Source organism: Vespula pensylvanica, chromosome 20 (genome assembly GCF_014466175.1).
Source record: "Vespula pensylvanica isolate Volc-1 chromosome 20, ASM1446617v1, whole genome shotgun sequence".
NCBI classification, from domain to species: domain Eukaryota; kingdom Metazoa; phylum Arthropoda; class Insecta; order Hymenoptera; family Vespidae; genus Vespula; species Vespula pensylvanica.
Genome location: NC_057704.1, coordinates 1,411,765 through 1,428,474, shown reverse-complemented (window position 1 = coordinate 1,428,474; position 16,710 = coordinate 1,411,765). Strand labels below are relative to the sequence as shown.

Genomic DNA, 16,710 nt, shown 5'->3' with positions numbered 1-16,710 from the left:
TGATCCAAAGGGAAAGAATTAATTTTTATATACTGTTACTCTTATGGATCTCCAAGGATATAATACTGCGGAAATGCTCTTTTATATTTATATATATATATATATATTATATAGGAAAAAAGAAACATTTTTCATGAAAATGTCGATGTATATAAAGGTTGTTTCCGTTGGACCGAAACGATGCTTGGGTAGTAATAGGGTCGATTTGTTATACCCCATGGACGTCATGAGGACTTTGGGATTGGATTTGTGATATTCGTGTCTTGCATAAAAGAGGAAAAGAGATAGAGAGAGAGAGAGAGAGAGAGAGAGAGAGAGAGAGAGAGAGAGAGAGAGAGAGAAATAATCGATTGTTTTTACTGCAGCCATGTAACAATTTCAAGAGCTCTTTCTAACGAGAGTTTGTCCAGTTTGCGGTACCACCGATAATCTATCCGAATCGCAATCGTGATTCCACTCGATCGATTATTCTATGTGACTACATACTGTTCGTACAACGTACATACGAAAATGATTCGATTTATCGAGCGTTCATCTATGGGTAAAAGAATAAAAAAAGAAACTAGAAGTATAAGACAACAAGATAAAAATGAGAAAAATGTAAGAAGATGAAGAAAGATAAAAGTAATTAAGAAAGATTTATCGACAAAACCTTCTGCAAATGTTTATTCTTGTATAATATTGCGATTCTTCTTCTTTTTTTTTTTATTTTTTTATTTCATTCTGTTGTCTTTTCTTTTTCTTTCTTTATTTCATTTTTTCTCTTCTCATTCGAATAAAATCTGGGAACATCACGTATCGTTCTAAGATACGTACGAAGATACACGATTATCGATCAGACGTGTGCACACACATATGGACATTTTAATATAAGCTCGAGCAAGTTTCAGAATAGGATTCTTTATACTTTTGTAGGATGGGTGAGTGCTACGAATAACATGAACAACGCGGATATATATATATATATATATATATATATATATATATATATATATATATATATATATATAAAGAAAAAGAAGAGAAAAGAAAATAAAAGAAAAGGAAACGCAATATGAAGTTTATTTAATCAGAAAAAAGTGAAAATCTCATTTTCATTATATGAAATCTTGAAAGATGGAGAAAGACACAAAGAGAGAAACAGAGGGAGAGGTAATAAGAATAAAGAAGAACAAAAAAGAAATAATTATATTTAACCAACGATGAAATTTTCTCGCTCTATGTTAAAGCGATATTGCACGCTCTGATGCCGTTCAGTTAAATTTGATATTGTGACTCTGTTAAAATCAAAATGTTCGTGCGCTATCATCGGTACTCGTTTATTCGTAAACATTCCCTTTTGAGCACGAACGAATTGGTTTCTATGCGAAATTGAAAGAGAAGAAAAATAAAAAAAAAGAAAAAAAAGAAAAAAGAAAAAAATAGAAAAAAAAAACAAAAACAAAAAAAAAAGAAAATAAAAAGAAAACGTAGCGATGTAGCCTTTAACAAGATCACTATTAAAATCGATCATAGTCAATAGAATTGTTTTTATTTTCGACGTTTCGATTTCTTTTTTTTTCTCTCTCTCTCTCTCTCTCTTTTTTTTTTATTTGTCTACCAACTTGAAATATTGAATCTATTGCTTTTTTTATCGATAAAATTGTCGGCTTATGTATTTTTAAATTTGTATAAATATTTTCCATTAAAAGGAACGGCACGTACCGTCGTTGTTTGATGTATTTCGAGAGTATCTCGTTGGCCACTTCTCTGTTTATCGTTTGTCATAAACCACGATCAACCGACATCCTGTCATTCCCATAAAGAGCAGATCGACGGATTGACGAATGACCCTCATAAAAAAGCTGAGCAGATCTACGAAGCGAGCTGCGAAATACGTCTTTGAATGACCGCATGATGACAGCTTCGTTTCATTTCTCGTTTCTCATATAATTCCTTCGGAAATCGATTATATATATATATATATATATATATATATATATATATATATATTTGTATGAAATGTTTGTATGATTGTGTGTGTGTGTATTCACAATCCACATAGCAAATACCGAATTTTGCTGAACCTCGGAATTTACGTTCGTAGATATCCACTGTTCTGCATGGTGTAAATAATAATGATAATAACAATGATAATGATGATGATGATGATGATGATGATGATGATGATGATGATGATGATGATGATGATAATAATAATAATAATAATGATAATAATATTTGATGAACGTTTTTATATTTAATCGTAAGAAAAAAAAAAGTTGTTTTTTCCACAACAAAAATTTATCTATATCGTATATACCTATACCTACGTACATAACTTCACTTCAATGATATATCAAAAACGCTTTTAGTATCGTATACTTAATCTTTCAAAGACTAATATTTTGTAACAATTATTGATTTTCGATATATCATGTATCCATGTAGTTTCTATTGGAAATGAAAAAAGTGAAATAAAAAAGGAAAAAAAAAAAGAAAAAGAAAAAGAAAATCAGGAAAAGAACAAAAACAGAAATTTCTTTTTTTACGCAATTCAACAAAAGATCATTTGGTTAATCGTTAATGAGTTAAATTTCGAAAAGACTTTTTTCGAAAGCTTTTTTGTTGTACACCTTCACGGACAGACGCATAGAGATGTGTCATTTAAATTATTTAAAATTTTTTACAAACTTGTTTGACATTTAGAAATGTCAGAAAAAGAAAAAAAGAAGGAAAAACACTGTACACAGTTAGCAATGAGTGCCACGGTGGCACACATGGATGACAGGTGTCGGAAGGTGAGTGCACCACCAACGATACGTACTTGACACAACGGTGATCTATTATACTCACGTGTGTTCGATTTCCGTCACTGTTATCGCATCCCGTACGGTTTCTACTTTGTCACGATTCTATTTTAATTTTTATGACAAGAAGAAACGGAGCTTTGGTATATGTTAGTATAAAAGAGTAGAGAGAGAGAGAGAGAGAGAGAGAGAGAGAGAGAGAGAGAGAGAGAGAGAGAGAGAGGGAGAGAGGGAGAGAGAAAAGAAATGGTTGGATGTTCTACATGTGTGTGTCTATGTGTATGTAATGTAAATTTTAATACTTAATAAAGAAAGATACAAGTTCTGGAAACGTAGAATGACTTTAACTTTTACCGTGACCTAAGACGATGTTCAAGGATTCGCCATAAAAATTTGTTGAATAATTAAGGTTACATAAGAATTATTTATTTTTACGAAGGATATGCACGCTACCTGAACGAAAGATAAAAGAATCTCATTCTGTACATGCAATATGAGATTTATAAAATGGAAAAAGCGAGAGAAGATAAATGAGAAATTTAACGTCGAATATATATATATACGTATTTATATAGATATACATATGTAATGTATTTAACGTTATTAATTAATTATCAGAATGGATCGTATCTTATCCGTTGGGAATAGTTATTTGTTTTCCTGTACTATCATAGATTACGTTCGGAAAAAACATAACGAGGAAAAGTGGGACGCATATGTGTGTCGCAGGTGGATCAAAATGGAGCAAGGTAGAATATTTACCTCGATGATGGAATCGTCGATGAAGGCGGTTCAGCTTTTACATAATTCCTACAATTGCCTGGAATCGAGCAATCGGTTCTCTTGCAAAAAAAAAAGAAGAAAAAAAAATAGAAAAAAAGGAAGAAAAAAAAAAAGAAAAAGGAGGAAAGGGATAGAAAAGAAGAAAAAAAAAGGAAAAGCCCATAACAAGTTATCCTTTATCATTTTTTCCCCTCCTGTTATACTACGACGAACATATCCTTTTTATGAATAATAAGGATCGATATATCGATTTGGTATGAACGAGAGACCCACTAAAGCTGAGACTCTTGACGACGGTAGTGAAGATCGTCGAAGAATGAACTACCGTCGTTCTTGACGATTAGAAAAGCATTTTTTTTTTTAAACATGTGCTAGAATGTTTTTTTTTTATTTAAAAAAAAGAAAAAAAAAGAAAAGAAGAGAAGCATCAGCGTGTGTTATCGGGAATATTTTAGATAATTTTTCAAGGACAAAAGTTGAATCCGAAAGAAAAATCAACATTTGATTTTCTTTAAAGATATTATCTATTTGAATGAATTGTTGAGCCTTCATTAACATACTTAGCCAAATCAATTCGATTATTCAAGAGAGACGACGGAATAAGTATTATCTCAAACGTGTGTAAGTACTTAAGTATGCAAAAGAGAACGAAGGATGGATAGAACTTATTGAATGAAGGTCGCAGTTAACTTCGATCTTCTAGTAGCTTCTTGTCTCGAGCGATTATGCGATATAATAAACCGTAATTAATAGTAAATCGATTGAAACTTCAGTATCATCAATTTCAATTATAGACATATTTAATAGAGATATCACTGATTTTATCTGATGCATACATTTTAATTAATTTATAAGAGACGTCTCGCACTCAAGTTGTATTCACATATGTCGAGCATCGTTACTATCATCATCGTCATTATCATCATTCTTTTTTTCTCTTTCATTAAAATTATTATTCACTCGTTCGTTTTTATTTTTGATAAATATGTCACGTCCCTATTAAACCCCCTTTATTTTTTCTTTTTGATTTTCAGTTATCCATCGACAACGGAAAATACCGGAACGATTAGGTTTTCCCATAGAGGATCGATCTCGTGACGGTAATATTAATTTTCTTGATATTTTTCTTAATATTCATGTTAATTCGTGCGCGTATCGATCTTCGGGGATCTAACTAATATTTTTATGGTTATTGATATTATTTTTCTTATTTATGTGTCTATGTTTGTTTGTCTGCGTACGTTCGTGAAATTTCTCCTAATTGTTCAGTCATTAACTAGGACTAGAATTGGAGTAATACCGAAAATCTATCGTAATACCAGACTAATAATCCGATGTAATAGAAGAGTGAGGATTACTCAGCACTCATGTGGTCTCGAATTTGGTAAAAGCAGTTCATTCGCGCGAGAAATCAAAAGTGGGTGGAAGGATTTGAGAGAATTGTTGCTAATCCTCGGATAAAATTCTTTTTCTTCTTTCTCGTTTCAATTTCTTTTCTTTTTCTTTTTTTTATTCTTTGTTTTTTTTCTAAAAAAAAAAAAAAAAAAAAAAAAGAAAATCAGAATTCGCTAATCCGATAAGCTTCATATCGCTAATGGAACAATTTTTCAAACCGTTTCTTCGACAAAAAAATCAAGTCGAAAGTATATTGAGTCAAATTTTTTCTTTTTTTTTTTTCATCATTTCATCGTTAATCCTTGGAAATGGAACGAATCTTTACACACTTGCAATTGAATAAGTAATAAATAGAAAAATTATATATTGTGTGTTTTAGATTTATTTGTCTTTTTTATTTTTTAATTCCTTTTGTTTTTCTATTTTCTTTTTTTTTTCTTTTTCTAAAGAAAATATGATACTCTTTGAAAATACTAACAAACGTACGCACATAAGTGTACACACAACTCGTACATACATACATACATACATACATACATACATACATACATACATACATATAATATATATTTTGCGTATATGTACATATCTGTATATTGTATTTGTCTATTGTTTTTTTCTCTCTAGATGTCAATGAACGCAACAGCAGGTACTATTCTCGTCGATCAAGAGATAAATCGAATTCTTTTTGAACGAGAACAAGAATGTTACGAGCAACAATCCGTAAACACCACTTCTCCGCCAGGTAAGATTAAATGTAAAAAATAAAAAAAAGAAGTATAATATCTCAAAAGTATTTCGATGATATAGCTCGTATTAAATGAATACTTTTACGCTTTTCTAAAAAAAAAAAAAAGAGTTCTAGAAAGTCTATGTCACATTATATAACTGAAAACCTTTCCTATGATTACTCAGTTCTGTATATATATATATGTGTGCATATATATATATATGTTTGATAATATCTTTGATAGTATATGCATCATGGATACTTAGATCTTATCGTTAAATATTTTCCAAGAAGTTATTAAAAATATGCATTAGTAGATGCATTAAGTAATTGATTAGACTATTCAAACAGAAAAATGTATGCGGTAAAAAAAAGAAAAGAAGAAAAAAGAAAGAACAGGAGGAAAAAAGTAAAAAAGAAAAAAAAACCCGATATGAAAGTTGACATAGGTTATCATAATATCATAATTTTAACGGATATAATATTTTTCTAACATCGTGTTTGCCTATTTGACTCGTCGTAAAACTATTTGGGGATATATAATATATTATATCACGTTTGAATGAATTTAAATGTTCGAGTAATTTTCAATTAAATTAATTAAATGTTGTTTCGTTTAATTAATCGATACTGTGGTCGAATCTCATAAAGCTACGTATATCGCGTTTCACATTGTCGAGAAATAACATCGAAATATTATAATTCATTTCATTGATTGATTCGATAGATCGAAAGTTTTTCTCTTTGTCTTTTTTTTTTTTATGAAACAAAAATATGACTGTACATTATCCTCTTATAATGATAATATGATCTTGGAAAAAAACTATGTGCGTTTATCGTGTCATTGTGTCAACAAAAAAAAAAAGGACAAAGAAAGAAAAACAAGATAAATATCATATTTGATATTATCGAAGACTATTGTACACGAATTGTTTGATCTCGAAATTTTTTTCGATTATCTCGTTTAACACATTTTATATATATATTATATATTATATATATATATACCTATACGTTGTGTATATATACATATATATATATATATATACATGTATGCATTATATATAAACACACACACACATACACACACACATGCACGCAAAGATAGTCTTTTGCAAGCAAATCGAACTTTCTCTTTCTCTTTCTCTTTCTCTTTTTTCGATCAATCACAACTTATCTTATCCCCTTATTTATATTACGAAAAATGTTCATACACATTTAAATATCACTCGTGATATTTCATCAATTGTATTTCTTCGATTTCGACGTTTCCTTCTTATTATCGGAATCTCCGAAATTACGCCGATAAATATATTTCAGTCCACGTAGAACAAGTATGATTAAATAGAGCGTTATAATGATAGCAAGTAGTAATGCTCCATAGATATCAAGCAAACTTTTTTGCCACCAAGGTAAATGAATGGCTGGCGATTGCAAGATATTACCGTGTTTTATAACATATTCTACCCAATACGTAGCCGTATCCATCGCTGTTTGTGGCCGATCGACGAATAACTTGGAAAGTTTCTTCACGTTTGTCCTTGAAACAAACAAATACAATTAGAATTCATCTTAAACAAGCGGAAATATTAATATGATCGATTTTGTATTTTTGTTTATTGAAATATGAATAATGCTGATCTGTCCGTGGGATAGAAAACAGAGATTGATAATAGAATCTCTAATTGTCGAGATAATAAGAATCACGCGTTTAATAAGAATCGTTTTTATCGTATACGGAGAAAAGGTAAATGAAAATGTAAATAATTATTTGAATGACATGCACAATTCGCTTAATGACGTAAACGGCATGATAATTGTTACGTTTCAAGCATCTTTTTGTTAAGCTTATATTATGTCGTTATATCGGTGTAAATATTTGTTGTTTATTCGTTTTATAATAAGAAATATAGTTTTGAGAAACGTTTGAATCGATCGTCCATTTGATTTTACGACACGTATTATATTAAACTTCGTCTCGGAAACAATTTTATTTCAAGAAGTTTGTCCGTAACTCGTAAAAACTTATTTTATGTATTACCTATCAATTTCGTCATTTTATCGATGACGTATAAAAGTTTTCTTTACTCTTTTTCCTTTTTTTTTCTTCCTCTTCGGAAACGCGAGAAATCATTTTTATAGAGTCAAATCGATTATACTTACGTGTAAGATGGATCTTTCAAGATAGTTTCCAAAGCATTTGTCAATTTTTCTTCGGTGACCTCATGAATCGAACCAAGGGAAATAGCTACCTTCCTTTTTATATAATTTTGTATATTTACTTTTTGATCGCCGAAAAGTGGTATACCTATCATTGGAACCCCACAGAATATCGATTCCGTTGTTCCCATAAGACCACCGTGGGTTATGAACACACGCGTGTTTTTGTGCTCTATATGAAACAGGAAAAAAATATATAAAAACAAAAAATGAAAAAGAAAAGGAAAAAAAAAAGATGTATATTTGTTGGAACTGAATCATATCGGTAATTATTTGAATATATTAAATTACGTAAAAAGTTTATTGTGAAGTTAGTTAAATAGCGATATATGTATCGATATTTAGAGTTATTTATGACGCTTTATTTCAGTATCGCGGTAATTCTTATATTACCATATACAATCTATTGAATAATATATATGTATATTTATTTATTTAAAATTGAAAATAGAGAAAAATATTTCTTTTCTTTTTGTTTTTTTACTTACTCAATATCGGTATCTGAGAAAACCAGCTTTGCGTCATCACATTTTTCGGTAAGCCTGGTAATAATTCTTCCTTCTTTGCCACCTTCATTAATACGCGCACGGGCGCTATTTTTTCAAATGCTTTGTAAAATGCTTCCATCAATTCTTTCGAAAACGTTTCGATTCTGACCATAGAACCGAACGTGAAATAAATGCATCCGTGTTTGCTTTCGTCTAGCCACTTTTGCACTTCCTTTTAACGATTAACGATTTCGTTAATAACAATTATCAATAATAATCGATCGAATATTTAACGAAAAAATATTTTAAACTCACCGGTGCGAGTGGATCAATGTCGTTGGTAAGATGCAATCCACCGACTTCGACTACCGATTGCGGAAATGGTCTGATACCGTGCATACTATGATGAGAATTGACGAGTACCAATGAGAGATCTTTGAAGAGGTCGTTTATAGTCGCGTCTATACCGAAAGACTTTTTCACTATTTCTGTTTGCAAATTGGTGTAATAATCCATTTGCATTTGCAAATAACGAATTGTTATCGTGTTTATTAATCTCTGCCAGAATGTCATCTTTTGCGAGTAACCCGAGAAAATATTTGGTACGTAAGACGTTTCGTCCGGTACACCTATTTGATGAGCAGCCCAATCGTGAAACGGTGAACTCATCATTCCAATCATCGGTACTTTCAAATGACGAGCAAACGCCAGATAACAATGACTGGCAAACAGCTGCAAAGGTATCAGTTTGAGTTAACAACATTTTCCAATATCGACATTGGAGATATCGAAAATATCACTACTGTACAAATCGTTGCATCGTTCTATATTCAGTGTTCACGCTTAGCACGATTGATGTTTATACTATCCATTATGTAATTCTGTCGTCACGTTTGAAACGTGCTTAGTAATTTTCCCGAGAATATTTCCTTCTTCGTAATTCAAACGCGTCGGTTACGTTAATAAGTTCAAGGCCATATTAACGCGATTATTCGCTAAGTCATCGTTAATAGCACTTAAGGTTTATTGGATAGATAACTGCGTCGAGAAAATTTGCTCTCGTAAGATTCAAAGTCGCATACCGAGTTAGATCGAGAACGAATCGAAATAATGATTTACGTTATGGAAATAATAATAATGAATGAAACGTGTTACCTCTGTAATAACGAGATCGTAAGGTGGATTTTTTGGTGGGTTTTTTATAATTTCTTGTAATTTCGGTTGCTCTATCAGCTCGCATAATTTTAGACCTGCCATGTATGTTAAACGTTCTATATTCATACTGCCGAAATATAAGATTTCTTTCGCTGTTAGGTTGTTCACAGCTGATCCCAAAATGTTCTCTAGAATAATCTCTCTATAATTGGGATTGGTAGACCGTGTTTTAAAATGCGTGACTACGTCAACTTGGTGACCGCGTTCGGCGAGTCCTTTCATTAGTGCCTCCATCATGATCCAATGACTTCTTCCATTAATTGGAAACACACCCAAAATTCTATATCCATCGGTGGAACATTGACAGGCTATAAAAGCCAGAAAAAATGATAGGACGAGCCGCATCTTTTACTTGGACTTGTTAATTATCTGCAAAAATAATCGCTCGATTAATCGATTAATAAAGGATAAATAATCGGAAGCATCGCGATTTTTTCGAATCGAATTTCATTTCGAAGGTAACTTGATAGAAGAGAGCATATCTGTGAATAATTATCTTCGATAAAAGATTTATTATTATAATACAATGTGAATTGTACTTATCTCAGTTTATCATTAATAATACGTGTTACGAATAGTGGACGTGCGATAATATGATATTTGTCCATCGTTTTTCTTATCAGTATTCTGACATTATCTTGGAGCGATTATTTTCTTTATTATTATGTAAGAAAAATTTTCTATTTGTAAAATATTCATTTTATTTCACCTTTCTTTCTTTATACATACACATGTATATGTGTCTATATATACATACATGCACACACATACATACATACATATATATATATATATAGCATCCATACATATATATTTATTTGTTTATTTATTTCTATACTACAATTTAGTTTAATTTTTAATAATCTTTCATTCACGAGGAATTCATTATTTGTGAAACGCCAGACGATAATATTGCGTAGTACGAACCTTTTTGAAGATTTCGATAGAAATCCGCACGATTGAAATTTTATTACGTTACACGGAAAAAAAGCAAAAAAAAGCAAAAAAAAAAAGAAAAAGGGGAAACAAAAAAGAAAAAAAACGTACGTAAATGAAACTCCAATGAATGATTTTACTCACTCTTTTTTACGCATTCAGTCGTCGTCACTATCGACACGGAGATTGAACGAGATTGTTGTTACACGTTGCGAGGACAGAAATGGACTGACGTGTTTGATCTCTTACAAAGAACGTTGATGCGTTTGGTAGATCTGAATATTTGGACTAACAATAAAATGTCCCGCTAGAGGCAGGACTAACTTACAGCGTGTTGCTATCTTGGACTTTATACTTGTTAGAAGATACAAACATTTCTTTTGCTGTAATCGCTAGATTGATACAATATCATTTATTTTCTTTTTTTTTCTATTCCTCTTTCTCTCTCTCTCTTTTCTTTTCTTTTTATCTTCCTTTTCACTTTCCTCCATTGAGATTCATTTCAAAAGATCTACTTTACCGACAGAACGTTCACTCGCTTGCAAAGTATCTTTCAAAAATTAAGCCGATTTAAATAAATTAATTAATTCCATTTTAACGATCGATATTCATCATTTCAACGTCAATTTAATATCTTAAACTTTATAAAGAATATATATATATATATATTTATTTTTTTTTTACCAAGCTCGTAATATTATTATAGATCGTTCGATTCGTCTTGATCTCAGTTATCGTTTCACGATGATACAGCTCCTTGCTATTTCGTTCATGCGAAAAGATTATTTCTATATATATATATATATATATATATATATAGTATTATATCCTATTTTTCGTAAGAAAGAATTTTTCTACAAACATCACATATATATATATTTTTTTTCTTATTATTTTTTTTTTTATAGCTGCTACCTTTCGTGAGATATCTCACCGTTTAAGTTTTAAATGTAACACTTTCTGTATTATGTATATGTATGTGTGTGTATACACACATGCATGTGCATCAAACAAAGAACAATATTTCCGAACCGGATCTTTTACGGGACCTCTTCATCGAATGATTATATAACATCATATTTCCACAGTGAAAGGAACGTACACGATCTTTTTCTCTGATTTTATTCTTAGTTTATACAACAACACGCAATCTGCAAATGAAATTTCTTTTCATGTTTCCTAATCATGAATATTCGTTTCGTTACGTGTTAACGTTAATTTGTAATTTGGACTTGATAACTAGAAGCGAACTTAAAAAATAGATAATTTACATTTTTATGTATCATATCAGTAACTTTCGTTAGAAATAGTCGATCTTTCGTCGGGAATAATTGATCCTTTGTTAGAAATAAATCGATCTTTTTTAAAAATCGATATAATATCATTTGATAACGACTGATAAGCAATTTGTAACAAATATCCACAAACGATATCGTACCGAATATTTTTTCATGATTCATCAAATTTTCTAGACGTTAAGAAGATAAGGATATTATCTCCGTGACTTCAAACGTTTTTATGTAATATCTATCACGTCTTATGGAATCATATTATTTCTGCGTATTCGATAACTTCTATACAAATTTATCGTATATGTGTTTCATTTCTAATGATTTATTTTCTTACCGAGTAAACGATGATTTCGAAATGAAATTTATTTTGTCGGACGAAAAGAAATTAATATCTAAATTATTAGCAGTTCGCTTCGTTTCATCATTAACCATGAAAATTATCGCAATGATTCGCAAAAATATTCAGGCGCTGACTATTTTGTAAAGATGCATTTCTGTTTATCTTAGTGACTGTCGTATCGTCAGAGGTAACAATGTTCGTATCTATATCGATAAAACATTGAGATATCTAACTATAGATAAATTTGGATCTATTACGATGTTAGAATATTTCTGCAAGTCACCGTAGATAAAATCTTATTCATATTACAAACAAGATGGCTAATCGATCTATAATTTATTCATGCTTCGATATCGAATCGAGTTGAATTTGAAATCTCTCGACAAAATTATTGTACATTAATAATTGTCATCTTTCATACGAAGAAAAATTTCAAATAAAGCATTGTTTTGTTTTTTTTTTTTTTTTTTTAAGAGATGATAGGATTATCATTATCTGAAATTAGATTTGTTACAACATCTTTTTCACGCGTGAAACCTTGATGTTTACCTTTGATGATATCATGTTCAGAAACATTAGAGTTAAATGAATTGTTATGTAAACGATAACGATCAAAGCTAACAGTAGAAATGCATATACATCTAAAAGTTCGACTTGCCACCAATTCAAGTCCATGGCCGGTGAACGAAGTGCGTCCTTTCCATATTTCACGATATATTCGATCCAAAAATTAGCCGTGTCGATTGGCTTCAACGGCCTATCCAAAAATTGTTGTGACAGCTTACGTGCCGTCTCTCTGGAAAATATATTGTCATTGCTATCAGAATATATAATGATATGTTAAGTATATACGATTTGAGTGATTAGTGTATCGTATTTTTTCTTTCAAAATACTATTCGAACGCGACAGGAAAATATATTTTTATACACATATATTCATATATATACATTCTCTACTACTTTTGGATTTTGGCTTTGAAACATTAAAAAGCAATGAACATGTTCATCTTTGGTTCGTACCTGTACGTAGAATTATATAAGATCGCGTTCAATGCAGCGTCCATATCATCTTCCGACAAATTTTCGTAATCTAGTTTCACCGCGATATTCTTCTTCACGTAATTAGCGATATTCGTAAATTGATCGGAGAAAAGAGGTATTCCGATCATTGGAACGCCGTAAGAAATGGCCTCCTGTGTCCCCAGAAGACCTCCGTGAGTAATAAACGCCTTCACGTTCCGATGTTCTAAAAATATATTCGATATAATGATCCTTCGTGAATTGTGAGATACGATATTAACATGAACATTTTTCTCTATGTAATCTAATAACTTATAGGATTGTTATAGTTGTTAAAGGATATTGCAAACGATAGAATTATAATAAATCGTTTGAATGTTTTATTTTGTGTAATAAAACTCACTTAAAACTTTCAATTGCGGTAGCCATGACGAAATGCGAATGTTCTTTGGCAAACCAGGTGGTAACTCCTCAGGATTTGCGATCTTTATTAGAACATTTACTGGCGATATCTTTCCGAAAGATTTATAGAATATATCGAGAATGTGTCTTGGAAACGATTCGATTTTGACCATCGAACCGAATGAGAAATAGACAAAACCGTCGTTGCTCTCATTCATCCATTTCCTTAGTTCCTGCGTTATGGAATTAGAAAAGATAATTCAAGGAAAAAACTCTTTTTCGTTGAGGCACATTTTTACATGTGTTTTTATAATTAGATTTATTTTCCTTGGTAGTAGGTTCGTAAGTTGACTTACTGGTGGTAATTTCGAGTTGTCGTCTTGAACATGTAATCCACCGACTTCGATGATTGCCTGTGTTAACGGTCTGATTCCGTCCAAACTAAAATATGAATTCACCAGAATCATGGAAATATTGGCTTCTAATTGTCGCACACCCGGTAGATTCGGACCGACGTACTTTCTTATTTGTTCGTCTTGATATTCGGTCAAATGATTGAAGTATATCTGATTGATAGCAGTGCTTACGGTGTTATATATTCGTTGCCAAAAATTCATTGGATTCACAAAAGGCAATAAATTATTGGGAAGGATAGCCAAATTTTTGGGATTACCAACGAAAGAATTGTACCACGGATAAAGATTTGGAGGACTGATGCCGATCACTGGTACGTTGAGAAGATGTCCGAATATTGCGAAACAATGGGCAGCAAAAACCTATGACAAGTGGAGTGAACAATATAGTTATTACGAAATCCTTCGTTTTTTATTGTTATTTGTTATTTTACGGAGACGCTTTTGTTGGGTCGATTAGACTTTTCGAATTATCATTATTCACCTTATTTTTATATATTTTCACGATTACATGGAAAAATTATTATACGAATGCGATTATCTTAAAATTATTATTCGCGATGATTTTGATAGATCGTATTAATTAACGTCGCGTTAATTTATCAGGCATGATTTTTCTTTTCTGAATGCTACCTCGTAGTCGAAAGTATAAAATTTGAAAATTTATGAAACAAGTCGTGATCAAGGATTGAACAAGGTCAGCCTAATAGATAATCGTTAACTATTTTTCCTTCTTTTTTATATTTTTCGTTATTTTCCGCGAATTAGTTTCCATCTCATTATCTGGTTTGAGCTATATTGAAATACGTACGTCATTGAAAACACTTTGTGCATATTTGATTGCACGTTCGATGTGTAAAAGAAATCAAGTCGTCAGTCTTATTGTACAAAAGGGATAAAAAAGAAAATTAAAAATAAAGAAATTAAAGAAATACCTGTATCAAAACGACGTCGTAGGGTGGATCTTTTGGAGGATTGTGGATTAGTTTTTGAATATCTGGATGTGCCAAGTGTTCACAAATATCATTACCAGCTACATTTGACACTATTTGTACTGTCCAGATATTCTTTGCGGTATTGTACGAAATGTTATTAACGATATTTAATTGTGGTGGTATCACGACTAAATCGGTATAATTGACGAACGGCCTTTTCTGTGGGAACGGACTAATCACGTCAACTTGATGGCCCTTTTTAGCTAGACCTTTCGTCAAAGTTTCGAACATGTTAAAATGGCTCTTCGATTGATATGGAAAAATTCCGAGAATTCGATATCCCTGAGAGAACGTGAGACACAAGTCCATCCAAAAAATTATGTACCGCAACACCTTCATTTTTCTTCGGAGATATTTCCCTTTTTTCACTTTTATTTATTTATTTACTTTTTTCCTTTACGTTTACTTTCTGCAAGTTCCGTTATTACCTTCTTTCGATCTAACATTTGTTTTAACTTCTCCGATTCTTTATATACGTTTGTATCGGCAACAATTGATAATATTCAACGCTTCTCATTAAATTCTTATCATTTACATTCATTTTTCGTACCTAAAATAATATATTGGGATACATTATCAACAACTATTATTATACGGGTGAGAATTTCGACGTAACTTCCTCGGCTAATATTTTATGGTTATCAGGAGAATATTCATATTCTTTTTGTTTTGTTTGTTTAAAAAAAATGCATCGTGATAACGCAATGGAAACGACTAAAAAGATCGGTGAATATATTTAAGGCGTCAGAGAGTAAACGAAAACGTGTGTTTTCGAAATGTTACTATTAATCTATTTCGTTAACGATCAACGAAAATCACAAATTTTAACGTCTTGAAAAACACTTGTTAAAGACTTTATAATTTAAATTCCCAAATCATGGATCGGTTATAAATAAACGTACCTTCCTTTTCTCGAAGACTCGCGCTTTAAATTAATTGGACCCAGGTAATTATCGAGTTATTATTAATATATCGGAAGATTGAATTAATACCGTAAAAGTTTTAAGTGATTAAGTGAATATAAACGATGTGACTTTTCGATAACTTTTATTAAGAAGAAAGACCAAACGTAACAAACGTAATTGTTATATAATAATATTATAACAGAGAGTAGCAGTTGGTACTACTACTTTTTGATGGAAAATAATTACTGTATTATATAGTAAACGATAGTATGCTCTATCTATCATGTTGACTGATTGACCTAACTTGCCGCGAGTTAGTTTTGTGATTGAATTGTCGATTTTCTTAATAATTGATCGATCGTTCCAATAGAGACTTTTATTTTGTACAAAAATATAACTTATCGTTTGAGTTTTTCGTAGTATTTTCGTTTGGTTTTATCGATAATAATCGTAGAAGACTCGCAGAAATATTCAAATCTCGAGTATTTCTATTTAAATCGACCTAATTATTAAAATCATTGAATAAATTCGCTGCAAATTAAAAGCACAAATTTTGTTAAGAAGCTTTTGTCAAAGAGTTTTGTGTTTTTGTTCCTTTTAATGATTACCTTATCGAGATTAACGGAAGTATTAATATTCATAATAATAAATGTTGGAATATCTCCGCGAATTATTACAGATAAAACTATTTATTTTCTAAAGAATATAGCTTATCGATCTGTGATTTATTTATATTTTAATATAGAATTATATTTCAAATATTTCCCTAAAATTATCACAATTATAA

General features: G+C 30.9%; 3 protein-coding genes across 10 annotated transcripts in view; 1 reads left to right on the top strand and 2 right to left on the bottom strand.

Annotated features, from left to right (window-relative positions):
• LOC122636066 (calcitonin receptor-like) overlaps window positions 1–16,710 on the top strand; it is a 99,045-nt gene that overhangs the window by 26,596 nt on the left and 55,739 nt on the right. For 4 of the 7 annotated variants that reach the window (XM_043826922.1, XM_043826920.1, XM_043826921.1 and 1 more), the window contains exon 4: window positions 5,595–5,712. In XM_043826922.1, coding sequence (XP_043682857.1) covers window positions 5,595–5,712 — 118 coding nt within the window. Of the gene's footprint in view, window positions 1–4,545; window positions 4,673–5,337; window positions 5,481–5,512; window positions 5,713–16,710 lie in introns of those variants that run through there. The other 3 variants (XM_043826923.1, XM_043826925.1, XM_043826924.1) reach the window with 3 other exon arrangements.
• Window positions 6,923–10,966, bottom strand: LOC122636063 (UDP-glucosyltransferase 2-like). Of its 2 annotated transcripts, none has more exons than XM_043826913.1 (6): window positions 10,668–10,966; window positions 9,561–9,989; window positions 8,721–9,137; window positions 8,406–8,637; window positions 7,861–8,089; window positions 6,923–7,237 (listed from the first exon to the last, which is right to left on the bottom strand). In XM_043826913.1, the coding sequence occupies exons 2-6, from the start codon at window positions 9,963–9,965 to the stop codon at window positions 6,940–6,942; spliced, it is 1,581 nt and encodes a 526-aa protein (XP_043682848.1). In that variant the 5' UTR covers window positions 9,966–9,989; window positions 10,668–10,966; the 3' UTR covers window positions 6,923–6,939. The 2 variants fall into 2 exon arrangements, with proteins under 2 accessions (XP_043682848.1, XP_043682847.1); XM_043826912.1 differs by having other exon boundaries at window positions 10,701–10,966.
• LOC122636065 (UDP-glucosyltransferase 2-like) lies at window positions 11,432–15,589 on the bottom strand. Its single transcript, XM_043826919.1, has 5 exons — window positions 14,959–15,589; window positions 13,967–14,386; window positions 13,612–13,843; window positions 13,209–13,434; window positions 11,432–12,984 (listed from the first exon to the last, which is right to left on the bottom strand). Exons 1-5 carry the CDS (start codon window positions 15,355–15,357, stop codon window positions 12,699–12,701), a joined length of 1,563 nt encoding a protein of 520 aa, XP_043682854.1. The 5' UTR covers window positions 15,358–15,589; the 3' UTR covers window positions 11,432–12,698.

What these genes read in the sequence shown, in the direction of transcription:
- LOC122636065 (XM_043826919.1), bottom strand. Translation starts at nt 15,357, where the DNA reads ATGAAGGTGTTGCGGTACATAATTTTTTGGATGGACTTGTGTCTCACG. An exon ending in ACGACGTCGTTTTGATACAG is followed by an intron (nt 14,387 to 14,958) that starts GTATTTCTTTAA and finishes CACTTGTCATAG; the next exon opens with GTTTTTGCTGCCCATTGTTT. An exon ending in ACCGCAATTGAAAGTTTTAA is followed by an intron (nt 13,435 to 13,611) that starts GTGAGTTTTATT and finishes ATATATTTTTAG; the next exon opens with AACATCGGAACGTGAAGGCG.
- LOC122636063 (XM_043826913.1), bottom strand. Translation starts at nt 9,965, where the DNA reads ATGCGGCTCGTCCTATCATTTTTTCTGGCTTTTATAGCCTGTCAATGT. An exon ending in ACGATCTCGTTATTACAGAG is followed by an intron (nt 9,138 to 9,560) that starts GTAACACGTTTC and finishes ATACCTTTGCAG; the next exon opens with CTGTTTGCCAGTCATTGTTA. An exon ending in TTCTCAGATACCGATATTGA is followed by an intron (nt 8,090 to 8,405) that starts GTAAGTAAAAAA and finishes TGTTTCATATAG; the next exon opens with AGCACAAAAACACGCGTGTG.